Here is an 18,117-nt window from a genome sequence, read left to right as displayed (position 1 = left end):
GGTCCTGATCTGAAGGTCGGACGGTCCTGATCCCCAAGGACCCCAAGAAGGGACCGGTCCCATCCAACTACCGACCAATAACCTGCCTCAGTACTACATGGAAGCTCCTGTCAGGCATCATATCGGCTAAGATGAACAGGCACATGGGTCAATACATGAGCGGGGCACAGAAAGGGATTGGCAAGAATACCAGAAGCGCAAAACACCAGCTACTGGTAGACAGAACAGTCAGCCGAGACTGCAAGACCAGACTGACCAACCTGTGCACAGCCTGGATTGATTACAAGAAGGTCTATGACTCAATGACCCACAGCTGGATACTGGAATGCCTGTTGGCGTACAACACTAGAGGCCAACTCCAAGCCCATAGCACAAGTCACCATCAAGTGCGGGATCTACCAAGAAGATGCTCTGTCCCCACTGCTGTTCTGCATAGGCCTGAACCCCCTCAGTGAGATCATTGACAAGACTGGCTACGGATACCGACTACAGAACGGAATGGTTGTCAGCCACCTCCTGTACATGGATGACATCAAGCTGTATGCCAAGAGTGAACGAGACATCGATTCACTGATACACACTACCAGGATATACAGCAATGACATTGGAATGTCGTTCGGACTGGAGAAGTGTAGTCGGATGGTAACAAAGAGAGGGAAGGTAGTCAGAACTGAGGGGATTGAACTACCAGAAGGCAACATTGCAGACATAGAGGACAGTTACAAGTACCTGGGGATCCCGCAAGCAAATGGGAACCATGAAGAGGCCGCTAGGAAAGCTGCAACCACCAAGTATCTGCAGAGGGTCAGGCAAGTCCTGAGGAGTCAGCTGAACGGTAAGAACAAGATCCGGGCCATCAACACCTACGCCCTGCCCGTGATCAGGTACCCTGCTGGGGTAATAGGCTGGCCAAAGGAGGAGATAGAAGCCACTGACATAAAGACAAGAAAGCTCCTTATCATGCATGGAGGGTTTCACCCCAAGTCCAGCACCCTGAGGCTGTACGCTAAGCGGAAGGAAGGGGGCCGGGGACTGGTGAGTGTCAGCACCACAGTCCAGGATGAGACAAGAAACATCCACGAATACATCACGAAGATGGCCCCAACTGACAGCGTGCTCAGTGAATACCTCAGGCAGCAGAAACCCAAGAAAGAGGAGGAAGGCGAGGAACCATTATGGAAGGACAGGCCCCTGCACGGTATGTACCACCGGCAGATAGAGGAGGTGGCTGATATCCAGAAATCCTACCAGTTGCTGGACAAAGCTGGACTGAAAGACAGCACAGAGGCACTAATCATGGCAGCACAAGAACAAGCTCTGAGTACAAGATCCATAGAGGCTGGGGTCTATCACACCAGGCAAGACCCCAGGTGCAGGCTGTGTAAAGATGCCCCAGAGACAATCCAGCACATAACAGCAGGGTGCAAGATGCTAGCAGGCAAGGCATACATGGAACGCCATAACCAAGTGGCCGGCATAGTGTACAGGAACATCTGTGCCGAGTATAACCTGGAAGTCCCAAGGTCAAAATGGGAGATGCCCCCAAGGGTGATGGAGAATGACCGAGCTAAGATCCTGTGGGACTTCCAGATGCAGACGGACAAAATGGTGGTGGCTAACCAACCGGACATAGTGGTGGTAGACAAACAGAAGAAGACGGCCGTAGTGATCGATGTAGCGGTTCCGAATGACAGCAATATCAGGAAGAAGGAACATGAGAAGCTGGAGAAATACCAAGGGCTCAGAGAAGAGCTCGAGAGGATGTGGAGGGTGAAGGTAACGGTGGTCCCCGTGGTAATCGGAGCACTAGGTGCGGTGACTCCCAAGCTAGGCGAGTGGCTCCAGCAGATCCCGGGAACAACTTCGGAGATCTCTGTCCAGAAGAGCGCAGTCCTGGGAACAGCTAAGATACTGCGCAGGACCCTCAAGCTCCCAGGCCTCTGGTAGAGGACCCGAGCTTGAAGGATAAACCGCCCACAGGGGTGAGCTGGGTGTTTTTTTTTGTTTTTTTTTATATATATATACAGTGTTGGGGAGTAACGGAATACATGTACCGCCGTTACGTATTTAGAATACAAAATATGAGTAACTGTATTCCGTTACAGTTACCGTTTAAAAAGGTGGTATTCAGAATACAGTTACTTTGTTGAAATAAATGGATTACACGGCGGTACTTTCCTGTTTCATATTGTCGCGGGTCAGGATTATTTGGGTTTGTTTGACAGCTATGTTCTGTTGTTCCAGGCGGCAGCGTTACGGTTGCCATGGTTACAGGGTGACGCGCTCTCTCTCTGCGTGTTTCCTGGGTGAGAGAGCGCTTTTTAGTTGTTGTTGTTGTGCTAAGCTAAAAGGCAGAATGCTACAGGCATGGCCCTAAAGAATGTAGCCTCATGGGCAGTGTAGTCCGTGCTGCAGGGAGAATGGACTGACATACACGTTATGTGTCTGTGAGCGAGGGAGGGAGAGAAAGGAAAAGTCCGAGCTGTCACGGAGCAAAAACAGGAGCTGGAAGCATGTAAATATAATAATAACCACTGCAGCCAAGAAGAGTGCCTGACGAGCCCATTTGTAAGTAAGCTATTAAGACTCAACTGTACACTGTGTTCGTGTTTTCCTCCGGAAAAAATAAGTTCCGTTGGAGCAGCCTTTCAACGCCTCTCTCTGTCTCTGGCAAGCAAAGTTGACCCAGACAACAAAGTAAAGCTAGTTTTCGGCTACCAGCCCGACACGGAACCCACTGTATTAGCCCGAGGTCCCTTTACTACTGTTCGGAGCCGCAGACCTTCAGTAACAGTAATAAATCACAGCAATAGTACATTCACGTAGTTGTAAACAGCATGATAATATATTAAGTAATCCAAAGTATTCAGAATACGTTACTCTCATTGAGTAACGTAACGGAATACGTTACAGAATACATTTTGGGGCATGTATTCAGTATTCTGTAGTGGAATACATTTTAAAAGTAACCTTCCCAACACTGTATATATATATATATATATGTGAGCTTGAACTCTGGGTCAAAGATGCAAGTAGCAGTTATTTATATTTCCTATCACCTTAAATCTTCACTCAAAGACAAGTATCTCTGACAGTGTATATACAGATGTATTATATATAAGAGACAAACATTGTTCTTTCAATATGTTGGCATTACTAAATTTGGCTCAATGCTTACATATATGTGTAAAAAGAAAATGTACGAGCTGTGATAACTGTTTCTGATAGAATGAAGAGTAGACTGATATATGAAATATTCCTTTATTAGGTGAGAAAATCAGACCATGTCATAACTGCTTTAAGTCATACAGAATAGATATCAGAGCCTTAAACAGGCTGACTTCTGCTAAATGGGTCAAACTGGGCAGAAAGTCTACAAACACATAACATCCTTATAGAATATGATGTAACACTATAGATCAACTTAGCCCAGAATATATAAAGCATATAAACAGTTACAGCAATATGATGCAACAAACACAGCAGTGCTACTAATCCAAAATACTCAAAGCTTCATAGAACTGAAACAAACATTTATTTTTAGCTCCATTCTGCTGCTGATACATACTTTAGGTTTCTGAATATTAAACTTGTTGCTGCCTTTCATAGTGTGTAACTTGAAGGCCCTGAGTACTTTCTCCCACACTGAAAACACTGGGATGATAACATTATTTGAACATTACCTAATAAGACTGATTCAGGACAGACAATTAGTTATGTTAAACTTTCCTAGCAGTCCTTCACAAACAGGGAACAGTCTGTCTATTCTCTCCATCTGTCAGCTGCTGCTGGCTCTTCCTCCTCCTCTTCCTCACACACTGCTGAGTTTGTCCTGGTGGATCATCAGGGGTGCAAAGCCTCACAGATGATGTGCAGCAGTGGCTCCCTCAGTCTGTCCTCACTCTGGACACTTGCAGTTGTCACACATGGAAATCAAATGTGTGATAAGCTGCAGGATTCAAACACAAGTGTAACTTATAAATACATGTTCATACTTTTATTCCACAATCAGAGAGAAAGAAACAGAGAGAGAGTGCAGGACAGGCAGACAGGTGACAGTCTCAGGTGTACACACTGCTACAAAACAGCACAAGAGAAGGAGGATTTAGTGTTTGTGTTATTACGAGTGCTAAACAAGAAGAGTTCCCAGATGGTGCAGTGGACACATGTGTGACTCCTGTGATTAAAGCATCTTTCTTTCAGCTTAACGAGTGAACCGTCAGCTCGTTCAAACACACGTTAAAGTCCGTTTGGCTCGACACCACCGAACAGAGGCAGCAATATAACATAGCTAACATTAACAGTGCAGTGAATCCTGCTTGTGCCGTCATATTCAGGACTGCAAACCGAGCAGCATCACTGACTTTCAGCTTGTTGTGTTTGTGGATTTATGACTGACTTTAATTATCCATAAAATCATCACACTCTCTGTAAGATTAAGGTCAACTATATATATATTTAGACGTAGAGGCTTTAAAACCAAGTTACCGCTTAAAGTACAAACATCGCTAATGTCACATAACTTTGCCGAGATGTGGCCAACAGTAATGTTTTAATGTTCTTAAACATTCGCACATAAATAAGTGACATAATATTCAGTACTTACTTTTGACAGTTCACTCTTCGGCCGCTCCCTTCTGCCGTATTTTGCGGCAAAATTATCCACACCCACCGCCGCGCTATGGATTGTGGGATATATGGGACCATGAAGCGTGCACCGGACCATGCTTGATATTTGGGGAAATCGACGGCGCATTTGGAGTACACTTTGAATTGGGACAGCCGTCGTCGCGTGGCGGTGACGTAATCGCACTTGAAATGCGTACTTCAAGCGTGCAGACCCTGAATTGGGACACAGCCATAGTGTCTGTCTCCCGAATCCAAACTGGAAGCTGGTTCCACAGAAGAGGGGCCTGAAAACTGAAGGCTCTGCCTCCCATTCTACTTTTAAATACTCTAGGAACAACAAGTAAGCCTGCAGAGTGAGAGCGAAGTGCTCTAATAGGGTGATATGGTACTACAAGGTCATTAAGATAAGATGGGGCCTGATTATTTAAGACCTTGTATGTGAGGAGCAGGATTTTGAATTCAATTCTGGATTTAACAGGAAGCCAATGAAGGGAAGCCAAAACAGGAGAAATCTGCTCTCTCTTTCTAGTCCCTGTCAGGACTCTTGCTGCAGCATTTTGGATTTGGACATCCTGATAATAATGAATTACAGTAGTCCAGCCTGGAAGTAATAAATGCATGAACTAGTTTTTCAGCATCACTCTGAGACAGGATATTTCTAACTTTAGAGATGTTGCACAAATGGAAGAAAGCAGTCTTACATATTTGTTTAATATGTGCGTTGAAGGACATGTCCTGGTCAAAAATGACTCCAAGGTTCCTCACAGTGTTACTGGAGGCCAAGGTAATGCCATCCAGAGTAAGAATCTGGTTAGATACCATATTTCTAAGACTTTCAGGGTCGAGTACAATAACCTCAGTTTGATCTGAATTAAGAAGCAGAAAGTTAGCGGCCATCCAGGTCTTTATATCTTTAAGACATTCCTGCAGTTTAACTAATTGGTGTGTGTTACCTGGCTTCATGGATAGATAGAGCTGCGTGTCATCTGCATAGCAATGAAAAACTCTTGGGGTTTGCTGAGGCACTGTCGCTGTAACAGATGTGGTTGCAGTTCCACTCCTAATATCAGACTGGGAAGTTGACAGAATTCCCACAAGATTCAGTATAGCCTTCTCTATTGCAGTCTTTGGCTCCTGTTGAAAATATATTTATATGTTATTGAACATCTGCATCTTCATTTAAACAATACCATATGGTTTCCCGATATATCCCTATTCCCTATTTCCTTATTAACCTAATATTAAAATAGTTAACAGTATAACTAATAGTCATGAGTGAGAGTTTAAAAGAACACTAAGGAAGCTTGTTAAGCCATAGTTACAGTAGTAGAAGAAAATTGAAATCAAATACTTTATACACGCACATATATTTGTACTGTCAGCGGTAATCTCCTTAAAATGACGTTAACCAATTTTCCGTTAGCAAGTTTGTATGGCAAGCCATTAGTGCCAAAATTCGCCACTTTTCTAACCCGTTTGGTTAAGAAATGGCATAAAAAACGCCGTTTAATTATTCAAAACGCCGAAAAAAACGGCGTTCTGTTTCGACAAACGCCGTTTTTTCTGACTCGCACATGGCGCCCTGAACGCACCATCCGAGTGATGTAAAAAGCGGCGTTCAAAGACAGACGGAAACGCCGTTTTTTCCGCCACTCAGCAGAAAACGCCGTTCAAAGATGCATAAAAACGGCATTTTTTTACGGCGTTCTGTGCCAGCTGTAACGGCGTTTAAAACGGCGTTTTATTGAAATTATGCAGGGCACTCCCCATGGTTCCCTCATCCAATTACTTTCAACTCATGTCACCCAATCAAAGAAGAGGAAGTGCAGACCACACTAATGCATCACCGATTCACCTTGCTGCTAAGTGATTGCCTATTCAGTACCAGTGCTTGTCACAGTATTGACTTGTATTATAATCCCACTATGCATTTTGATGTGTTTAAAGCATGATCAAGCAAACAAACGACAGAATACTTTTTCTGAAACCTTAACTGTGTTACCTGTTATGGCAGCTAACAGGTAATGAGCAGAGCTAGCTCTGCTCATTTCTGAGCTTCTTTCTTATTTTCCTCTTTACTTCTCTTAACCTTTAACTTATGTCTTAGCAATCAGATTCTGCCGTCATGCATTACCGCTCCGTGCTAGTTATGTTGACTTTTCTCTTCTTTTGTCTTCTCTTTTTTCACCCGTATTTAGACACTGTGCATGGCTCCTTTGTTTACGTTAGGGATCAGCTGTTAGCGCTGCGCTACCGGCAGACAGACCCTACGTCCCTAGTGAGGGAAGAGGCGGGGGTGATGTCTCCCGAGAAGGACACCTTACACACCATCTCTCCTTCCTGTAGTCACTGTAAATGTGAGATCGCTCCCTGATATGATTGAGGAGCTAATGACGCTAACCCGGTCACAATGGCAGTACCCCGACACTGCCCGGTACTCCCTCTGTGAGTAGGCTGCCCGGCTTCCAGCTGCTGCGGCCGGACAAGACGAGAGACAGCGGTGAGAGGAAAGGAGGGGGGCTGGCAGTGTTTGTTAAAGACAGTTGTGGTATCCCTGGGCACATTGCTGTGAAAGAACAACTCTGCAACAGAGACATTGAGCTATTAGCCGTTAGCATCCATGGAGGCAGCCTGTGACTCTCTGTGGTCCCCAGACTGCAGACGCAATCTCCGAGAGCTCTTCTTCTAATATCAGGGGACTTTAATCATGTCTCGCTGGACTCCACACTGCCCACCTTCACCCAGTATGTGACCTGCCCCACCGTAGGCAATAAAACATTGTACTTAATGTATGCCAATGAAAAAGTGGCATACAGTTCATTACCTCCCCCTGCCCAGGGAAGATCTGATCGTAATCTAGTGCGCTTTTTCCCTGTGTGCAGCACTTAGTGTGCACGGAGCCACCAATCACCCACGCAGTGCAGAGATGGTTCGCGGAGGGCATAATCAAGCAAATAAATGACAGAATGCTTTTTATTTCATGTCGACGTGCAATTTATGTATAGTTGACCGTGAAATTAAAGCAGCGATCACTTGGACTATTCCGTAGCACCCCTCTCACAGTGGTACATCCCTCCAGGTAACCATTCACAAGTTTTGTACAGTAGAGCGGGACATTACGTTTACTCTCAGCGGAATTCACCGGAGAAGGCATATACGTTCCTGCACTGCACTGGCCTTCACCACGATTAGTATAAGGTAAGAATGAATACATTTTCTTTTATTCTTATTTCCAGTACAGTAAAAAACTCATTAATTTACAGTTTCAGAGCCCGAAACTGTGTCTACTTTCATCTTACAGTCCAGCAACAAAGAACACATTTTCGTTTCATACTTTTGTTATATGGTGGCCGTCACCTCGGCCACCATTGATTACGTGGCTCTAATATTAGAGCCACGTAATTGCGCATTGATTTTCCGGTATGGTTGTGCGTAAGTGCTGCATATAATACAATATGTTCAATGGGAGAAACTTAGTTATTTAACTCTACAGCCGAGTAATTATCCCAAGAGCCTTTTTCTAGTAAGCAGGATTAACAGGCTGTCAAACCATGAAGTCATAGTGCAACACCAAGTTGCAATTTCAGTAAACTCATCTGAATTAGATCGTGACAGATGTTCCGAACTTTCAGCTTTTGATGTCGATCCTTATAAGCACGCATGTGCCTTTTTAAACGCATGTATAGTTGTATCTACAATACCAGGATTTAGTAATACAGTGGGGTATACAAAGAGGCAAATGAGACTGTTAAGCAGTCAGTAAACCCGACACTGCAGACTGAAAGACAAAATACATTAACTGAAAACTGACCTTAAATATGAGTGCGGGAAATCCGCAGTGAAGAGAGATAATAATATTGATTAGGGAGAGAGGACGCAGCTGGGAGAAACAAGACACAGGTGAATTGAATCAAACAAGTATGACCAGCGGAAGCAAAAGCAAGTGCACAAAAGACTAGAGGTCAACAATATAAAGCAGTAACCAACTAAAGATAGGACACAGAAATGCAGACTTTGCACTAGGAACACAGAATGGCAGGAGAACAGCCTCAAAGAGTAAAGAAATGAATAAAGAACAGTATATGCAGAAAATAAAGAATAAAGTTAAAAGACAGCGTGGTCTTCAAGAACCCAGAGTACGATACAAAAATGTCATTTTATTCAAGTGAACAAAACAATGTAGACCATGTTCATTTTGTTAATAAGTTGGAAAAAAATAAAAACTAATGACAGCATTTAAAATAAAAAAAAGATGAATAACATAGATGGGAACATTCTGTACAGGGAGTGCAGAATTATTAGGCAAGTTGTATTTTTGAGGAATAATTTTATTATTGAACAACAACCATGTTCTCAATGAACCCAAAAAACTCATTAATATCAAAGCTGAATGTTTTTGGAAGTAGTTTTTAGTTTGTTTGTAGTTTTAGCTATTTTAGGGGGATATCTGTGTGTGCAGGTGACTATTACTGTGCACAATTATTAGGCAACTTAACAAAAAACAAATATATACCCATTTCAATGATTTATTTTTACCAGTGAAACCAATATAACATCTCCACATTCACAAATATACATTTCTGACATTCAAAAACAAAACAAAAACAAATCAGCGACCAATATAGCCACCTTTCTTTGCAAGGACACTCAAAAGCCTGCCATCCATGGATTCTGTCAGTGTTTTGATCTGTTCACCATCAACATTGCGTGCAGCAGCAACCACAGCCTCCCAGACACTGTTCAGAGAGGTGTACTGTTTTCCCTCCTTGTAAATCTCACATTTGATGATGGACCACAGGTTCTCAATGGGGTTCAGATCAGGTGAACAAGGAGGCCATGTCATTAGTTTTTCTTCTTTTATACCCTTTCTTGCCAGCCACGCTGTGGAGTACTTGGACGCGTGTGATGGAGCATTGTCCTGCATGAAAATCATGTTTTTCTTGAAGGATGCAGACTTCTTCCTGTACCACTGCTTGAAGAAGGTGTCTTCCAGAAACTGGCAGTAGGACTGGGAGTTGAGCTTGACTCCATCCTCAACCCGAAAAGGCCCCACAAGCTCATCTTTGATGATACCGGCCCAAACCAGTACTCCACCTCCACCTTGCTGGCGTCTGAGTCGGACTGGAGCTCTCTGCCCTTTACCAATCCAGCCACGGGCCCATCCATCTGGCCCATCAAGACTCACTCTCATTTCATCAGTCCATAAAACCTTAGAAAAATCAGTCTTGAGATATTTCTTGGCCCAGTCTTGACGTTTCAGCTTGTGTGTCTTGTTCAGTGGTGGTTGTCTTTCAGCCTTTCTTACCTTGGCCATGTCTCTGAGTATTGCACACCTTGTGCTTTTGGGCACTCCAGTGATGTTGCAGCTCTGAAATATGGCCAAACTGGTGGCAAGTGGCATCTTGGCAGCTGCACGCTTGACTTTTCTCAGTTCATGGGCAGTTATTTTGCGCCTTGGTTTTTCCACACGCTTCTTGCGACCCTGTTGACTATTTTGAATGAAACGCTTGATTGTTCGATGATCACGCTTCAGAAGCTTTGCAATTTTAAGACTGCTGCATCCCTCTGCAAGATATCTCACTATTTTTGACTTTTCTGAGCCTGTCAAGTCCTTCTTTTGACCCATTTTGCCAAAGGAAAGGAAGTTGCCTAATAATTATGCACACCTGATATAGGGTGTTGATGTCATTAGACCACACCCCTTCTCATTACAGAGATGCACATCACCTAATATGTTTAATTGGTAGTAGGCTTTCGAGCCTATACAGCTTGGAGTAAGACAACATGCATGAAGAGGATGATGTGGACAAAATACTCATTTGCCTAATAATTCTGCACTCCCTGTAAATGTTCACAGTCTCAGTACTTACAGTGATGACAGAGTGTTTCCAAAAGTGCTCAGTCACATTTTTCATAAGACTAACATGGAATTTTTGATTTATTTAAATATATAAACCTGTTGAAAGTAATAATTTAAATTTTTGTCTTTGTAGGATCACAGTAATGTATAGATTTCTAATACAGTCCAAGTTTGTCTACGAAAAAACACCAGCAAGCAGGGTATGTCCTACAACTGTCGTATCACTGTAAATGACTAAGACTATAATCGAACTCTCTTCCTTAAACAACGAGAAACATGAAGTGTACTCAGGAGCAGATTCGAGCGCAGGCTCAGAGTGAAGTTAACAGAAAACGTTCTTTACATCATAACCATCATCATCATTTATTTATATAGCACTTTACAAACACACCTGTTAGACCAAAGTGCTGTACAATATAAATATAAATATAGTAATAAAATAGAAAAAACAGACAAGTATGTGTATGTGATGCAAAAGGTAAAATTAAAAACAAGGCTAGAATGCGTGAATGTTAACTTTGAGTTCTACAACTAGGAGCAAAATGCTATGAACATGGACTACGGTAGTTCATACTAGGGGGAACAGTAACATGATCTGTGGCTGCCGGAGCTTGGCAAGTGAAACAGTGGTGTGAGAGTTGATGGTGGAGCGGCACTGTGGGACCCATTTTTGTGTTGTTACCTTATGTGTGCCGCTACGGGTCACCTTTTGTGTTTTTATGTATGGTGTGTTTATGGAAATGTATTGAAGATAAATGTAACTCAAGCCAGGTGTTTTTGGTCAGAACAAGCAGTTTGTAAACTCTGCGCTGTTATGATAAATGACATTGGATAAAGAGAAGCAAATAAAACTGATGAATACAAAAACAATCTTAACCGTACAAGACAAGTATAGCTTGAGTTGGGCTGTTACAAGTTTAATTCATAACAGTTACATTGCCTCACCCCTGCCATCAAACCCTTCAGTGGCTTCAAGTGTAGGCATAGCCTCTACAGGTACTGCAAGAGAGGGAAAGCAGAGTCAGGAGGGTCTTGGAAGAAGTTCAGAAAAGATCCAAATAGGCAGTCTGAACAGTCTTATTTGTTTGCAGGTGGAGTAATGCACGAATGGATAAAAAAGAGTGAGAGGTTATCAGCTGTTGAGGAGCAAATGGAGATCCGTGTCCAGGGGAGTGAGGCTATTGCGAGTGTGAAAGGTTGTCCAGGAAGTAACTAAGAAGACATGAACAGAGAGGTAAGTACTAGAGCTTTGAGCAACGTGAGGCCAATAACTAACATAGGTTAACAGATAATATGGCAAAGACTGGTTGTGAACGGTGGTCTTAAATACAGCTGGCTTAATTTGTCTCAGGTGGTGATCCTCAGAGGAGCGATGAAGTAGAGCAGCCAGCACCCCGAGTAGAGCAGGCACTGTGGAAAAATAGTTGTGACTCAACCAGACCATTACAAAGTATGGCCTGGAGGATTTTCATCTCAAGGTGCAAGAACATTCTTAATGACTGTACACGGCGGCTGCTGATGGACGATGTTGGGCCAGATGTGCTACAGTTAGCGTTAAGGAGGTATGATCAAAGCAAGATCGAAAACATTTAACATTTAAAATGTTTAAGGGGAATATGGCCTGAAAATATAACATGAATTAAGAAGTAATTTTTTGATATCTTTGAGGTTGGAGACAATGCAGAGAAGCCTTCGGTGGGCAAGAGGAAGACTGATCAATGTAACTGCGGCAGATCAACTTCTGCATGACTTGGCTGAATTGATTCAGGAGGTCGAACTGCCTACTCAGCATGGCCAACAAGGTAAGCACATATTGTGTCGATTCCTTGACTCATCAAAAGTGTGAAATAAATTATGACTCTGTCTTAACCTATTTTCCAAATACACCAAACGCTTATATATTTTCAGGCTGTTTTGGATACCAGGCACCAGTGGTTTTCAACAGAGGTAGAGGTAGATCCCTTTACCGTATCACTCGGGAACAGCTTTCATTCCTGAAGTCATGTGGATTCACTGCACCTCAGATGGCTGATATTTTGAATGTTTCACTTCGTACAATTCGAAGACGTCTGTGGTCAGTGACTTTTGAAACCAGTGCCATATCGCACCATCGGCCCTTGTGGCCAACACCAGTAGGCGGTAGGTGAAGTGCCTTGCCCAAGGACACAACGACCGAGACTGTCCGAGCCGGGGCTCGAACCGGCAACCTTCCGATTACAAGGCGAACTCCCAACTCTTGAGCCACGATCAGGGGCCATGAATAATTATTCATGTTCCAGATTACTTTGTCTTAATAAATGCTCACTCAACCTGACCTGCTGTTTCCTCTTTGATCCAGTTGGCAGGGATATCAATGTCATTACTTTGTACACGCTTAATAACAGATTAAATACTGTCCATCCATGTAGATTTTTAGCATCTACATGGATGTTAAAATCACCCACAATAATTATTTTATCTGAGCTGAGCACTAAATCAGATAAAAAGTCTGAGAAATCAGACAGAAACTCTGTGTAAGGCCCAGGTGGACGATAGATAATTACAAATAAAACTGTTTTTTAAATTTTCCTACTAGGGTGGTCAAGGCTAAGAATCAGGCTTTCAAATGAATGAAACTTCTGTCTGGGTCTTTGATTGATTGACAAGCTGAAGTTGAAGATCGCTTCAACCCAGCTAGGAGGAGGACACACTAGTTTTAACTGTGAAAAACATGACAAACATCTTAATCCTTATATTAAGAGGATGTCTCAAGCAGGCCAATGAGGGGTTAACCATAGTCTCAATTTCAAAGAAGCTAATGTGGCTGGGTTAAAGTTTATTTGATTCAATGCGTGAAGGAATATTGTCAACTGCAGGGGCGGCTCTAGAAGGGTGGCATGGGGTGGCAAGTGTTACCCTAAAATGATCCCTTGCCACCCCAAGTGCCACCCTAGTTTTGCATATGACAGTGTTGTTTATTAAAATAAGATAGCATTAACACTTTGAGCGTAGTTACAGTTAACAGTGAATATAAATGCTAAAACTGAATATATTGCATAGTGTTCCCCCCTCCACCATTATCAAATGGTTCAGCCCATAGCACTTTTTTCTTGTTGTCAGTAGTAAGCAATGCTTATGATTGTGCCAGAGCACATTTTGAACGACACCATGGGAATTTCAGATTTCACACAGGTGGTTGGTTGAACTGGAATGAAGGTGAGTGTTATTAACCCTCTGGGGTCCATGGACACGCTGCACCTCCAAATCACATGACTGATTTAAGTTGACACAGCAACAAGCTGCAGCCACATTGAGTCTTTCAGCCTGTGTTGAAAGTTTGGACTTCAAAGTATACACCAGTTTTTAAAGTTTCATTACAGGCCAGTAAATCCACAGTTATGATAAAAAAACATATATAAGCCATGCTTTTTTCTAAATACTGTCGTCACATTTTCTTTGTGTGTGTTTGTGTGTGTTTAAAAAAAAAGCGTTTTCTAAGGACAGCGCGAAAACAGTAAAGAAAGGGGAAAAAAGTCACCTCTTTCCTATTGGTGGAAAAATGTACCATGTCGACCAATTTTAAAAAAAAAAAGTCAACACATGGGATTTGGTTGTTTAGGAAGAGGGCACAGTTTTGGGAGTGACAGCAGCGGCAGCCAGACAGAAAGAGCGAGAGAGAGAGTTTTTAGATGTGGGAGATTTGCGACATTTAGGAGTGTGTAGTTAGTGTGTTGTGTAGTTGTTGTTTTGTTTTGTGTGAGGGCACTAATGATGTCACAAAGGCACATTGCAGTGTAAACACTGTCACCAAGTAGAAACCCAGCGGAGTGATACACCTGCTGTTGTCAGGCCTGCAGGTTTATCCCTGTGCTGTTCTCCTCTGTCTTTTGGTGGACCAACAATATTTTTTACTGGCACACATCATTTGTGGGGCATCTTATTGCGACACCTGATTGTTGTCTCATTTTAGTTTTAGTAATATTTTTAAGTGGTTGTACAAACCCCCACCCCCAAAAAACGCAGGTGCATTGGCTGCATTTTTAGATAATTAGTTGTATATGTTTACAAAATGTGTGCATGGACATGGAGTCTAAATTGTCCCCGCCTTCACAGCAAGGCAGGGAAAGTGACAAAGCAGACACCCAAGAAGTCACGTCTTGGTCTACTGAGGTGTGTGGAGAAGGAGTGAATGCCAGAGAATGTTCAAAAATCACACTAGTGAATTTGTATCCCACTGGACACAGATAGCAAACAAAGAAAATGTATGCAATCTTGGACGATCAGAGCAATTGATCGTTGACACGTTCCCAGTTCTTTGATGTTTTTCAGATCCAAGGAGAGAGTCACCCCTACATGTTAAAGACGTGTGCCGGACTCACAGGAGTATCAGGAAGAAGTGCTTCTGGCTTTATAGTAGAGTCAGTGAATGGAAAGGCAAGTCTTCCTCTTCCAGCACTCCTCGAATGTAACAACATTCCAGATAACCGCTCTGAGATACCAACTCTGGAAACTGCCTATCACCACGCCCATCTACGAAAGATTGCTAACTTGATCCCGCCATTAGACCCAAACGCCAACATACTACTACTGCTGGGACGAGACATGCTTTGAGTCCACAAAGTCTGTGAGCAAATAAATGGCCCAGATGACGCCCCATTTGCTCAGAGACTCGACATGGGTTGGGTCGTGGTAGGTGACATCTGTCTTGATCGAGTGCACAGACCCCCCACACGTGAATAGCTATAAGACTTTCATACCGGAGAAAAGGACGTGCAAGCATTTTCTGCCATGCAACAGTCAAATAACTGTTAAAGAGATATTCACAAAAGCTCTTGAGCGCAGTCACAGCCCCTCAAGCTTTCATGTGTCAGGATGTAATGTGGACAGCATTGGTCAGCAGGTTTTCACACGCACAGCGGATGATCACAGACTTGCACCATCAGTTGAGGATATGCAGTTTCTCCAAATAATGGACTCAGAGTTCTATCAGGGCAGTGACAATAGCTGGGTTGGTCCTCTGACTTTCTGATGGCCACAGCAACGGCTCCCCAACAACAGACAACTGGCCTACGATTGCCTCATGTCACTCTGGTGCACTCTTGAAAAACGACCTGAAATGAAAACACACTTTCTGGAGTTTATGGAGAACATGCTTACCAGAGGACATGAAGTGGCACCAGCTCTCAGTCAGAATCAGGAGTGCTGGTACCTCCCTTTGTTTGGAGTTTATCATCCAAAGAAACCTGCCAAAATTAGGGTTGTGTTCGACTCAAGCGCCCCATATGAAGGAGTCTCTCTCAACGACGTGTTGCTAACAGGCCCTGACTTCAACAACAGTCTTGTTGGGGTGTTAATAAGATTCTGAAAGGAGCAGGTGGCCATAACGGCCGACACTGAACAGATGTTCCACTGTTTTGTTGTCAAAGAGCGCCACAGAAACATTCTCCGCTTCTTGTGGTACAAAGATAACGACATGTCATCTGAAGTTGTAGAGTATTGCATGCGGGTGCACATTTTTGGGAACAGTCCCTCCCCCTCTGTCGCCATATATGGGCTGAAGAAAGCAGCAGCGACTGGTGAGCTAGATTTTGGGAGTGAGGTGCGGACATTCATTGAGCGAGATTTCTACGTCGATGATGCTCTCAAGTCATTTTCTACTGAAGAAATGGCTATACCAGTTCTCCAACAAGCCCAACAGGCTCTCGCTTCCTCAAATCTCAGACTAAAAAATATTGGAAACTTGGACCTGTGCGCTCAAGACTTGCCAGTGCAATGCAGTTTAGGGCTGCTGTGGAATGTTAACACAGACATTTTCACATTCAAAGTTGACAACGAGCAAAAAGCCTTCACGCGTAGAGGAGTCCTCTCTACTGTCAATAGTCTCTACGACCCCCTAGGGTTTCTCGCTCCAATCACAATTCAAGGGAGGCTGATACTCAGAGAACTTACTCAGAGAAACTGTCCACTTCAAACCAAACAGAAGTTGGCTTTGTGTTTGGAAAAACAAAGTTAGCTCCTCAAGCCGGCCTCACGGTTCCAAGGCTAGAGTTATGTGCCGCAGTGCTTGCAGTTGAAGTTGCGGAGCTGATAGTAGCAGCAATAGACATTACGTTTGACGCCATTGAGTACTACACTGACAGTAAAGTCGTGCTGGGCTACATCCACAAGCAGTCACGAAGATTTTATGTGTATGTGTATAACAGGGTCCACCACATCCATCCCATATGGGCGGTGCCTGAGAGCGAATGATTGGGATTGCCAGGTGTATCCTTGACCCTATGTTACAGGACTGCAAAAGAGCACTACTAACACATGAACTGTTGTCAACATTCATGGCAGAAGTCTGTGCCATCATGAATGCTCGCCCTCTTATTCCCATGTCCACTGATCCTGAGTCACCTCTCATCCTCATGCCGTCAATGCTGCTCACAAAGAAACCAGACTCAGCAACGCCACCCCCTGGTGACTTTGGAAAGGGAATACTTCTGAAAGAACAATGGAAAAGAGTAGAAAGTCTCGCTGACATGTTCTGGTCCAAAGGGAGACGGGAATACCTTCATACTCTTCAGCTGCGACACAAATGGCAAGACAAGAAACAAAGTCTCAAGGAAGGGGACATCGTTCTGCTCAAAGACATTCAGGTGAAGAGGAGCGAATGGCCCATGTCTATCATAACCAAGACTTTACCAGGGAAAGATGGACTTGTCAGGAAAGTCGAAGTAACTACTTCCCACTCAGGCAATAAGAAGACTTTCTCTCGTCCAGTAACAGAAGTAGTTTTGCTGTTGTACCTCGAAAAGTTTAGTGACTGACAATTTAATGTGGGCTTGTTATAATCCCAGGCGGGGAGTGTTATGTTACTGCTTGGTTAATTTTATGTTTTTATGCTAGTAAATAGAAGTTGATGTTTTCTTGCTATGCTGTTTCAAGATGGCCGCACCACATTCATGTCTTTCTTTTGGGTAGAGATGCAGGTGTATGGTCTTCCTGGGTCCCACAGACTATCAGCTAAAAAGAATAAACACATTAAAGTGCTGCACTTTTTTTTTTATTGAACTTTTAATTGCAAAGCAGGAAAACAACAGTCACGAACATATACATACACAGGACAGAGATGTACCTAGATGTATGGAGGTCGTGGGAGTCAAGAAAAAAAAGAAAAAAGAATAGCAACAGTGATAAACAATGAAAAAGGCTAACTGTTGGCTCTGCGCTTCCACAGGCCTCGCTGGTTTAGACACTTATTCCCATTAACGAAGCAAGACGAACAGCGATCAATCGATTTTTCACATGCTAGCAAGGGAAGGATCTCAGAGCAGCCCTTCTGCCCTCGGTCTCAGACCACTTCGAAGAAAGAGCTTCCCCTACAGCCTTTTATTCTGTGACACACAGTTTACAAAAACACCCATTGTAAAAAACCCCTATGGTGCATCATAACCCAAGGCATTGAGTGTGTATGTGTATTCATGTGCACATGAGTGTGTGCGTGTGTGTTTGGGGGTGTGTTTGTGTGACCTCCTGCTCACCAAAGGGTCATAAAGGCAGGAAGTTTACTAAACAAGAAAACAGAACCTTCACATAGGATGTGCCTATAATAAAACACTACAGCCTCCCCTACCATTCAACAGGCTGGGGAGACAGTCAGAAAC

The 18,117-nt window shown here is 43.4% G+C and overlaps 1 protein-coding gene and 1 long non-coding RNA gene across 8 annotated transcripts in view; one reads left to right on the top strand and one right to left on the bottom strand.

Annotated features, from left to right (window-relative positions):
- LOC100707490 (uncharacterized) overlaps positions 1-18,117 on the bottom strand; it is a 37,665-nt gene that overhangs the window by 8,646 nt on the left and 10,902 nt on the right. For 2 of the 7 annotated variants that reach the window (XM_025900493.1, XM_025900495.1), the window contains exon 2: positions 5,583-5,763. The exons of 3 other annotated variants lie outside the window; for them this stretch is intronic. Coding sequence is in view for 1 of the 4 variants with exons in the window: in XM_025900494.1 (XP_025756279.1) it covers positions 11,435-11,443 (9 nt within the window). In the remaining 3 variants the exon portion in view is untranslated. Of the gene's footprint in view, positions 1-5,582; positions 5,764-11,434; positions 11,489-18,117 lie in introns of all 7 variants that reach the window. 2 more of the 7 variants (XM_025900494.1, XM_025900492.1) reach the window with 2 other exon arrangements.
- Positions 5,799-12,547, top strand: LOC109195698 (uncharacterized). The gene is made up of 5 exons (XR_002057257.2): positions 5,799-7,827; positions 11,581-11,723; positions 11,841-12,051; positions 12,158-12,291; positions 12,398-12,547. It is a non-coding gene; the product is annotated as an uncharacterized LOC109195698 (long non-coding RNA).

This window comes from Oreochromis niloticus, linkage group LG18 (genome assembly GCF_001858045.2).
Source record: "Oreochromis niloticus isolate F11D_XX linkage group LG18, O_niloticus_UMD_NMBU, whole genome shotgun sequence".
NCBI lineage: Eukaryota > Metazoa > Chordata > Actinopteri > Cichliformes > Cichlidae > Oreochromis > Oreochromis niloticus.
This window is presented reverse-complemented; position numbering and strand designations above follow the sequence as displayed.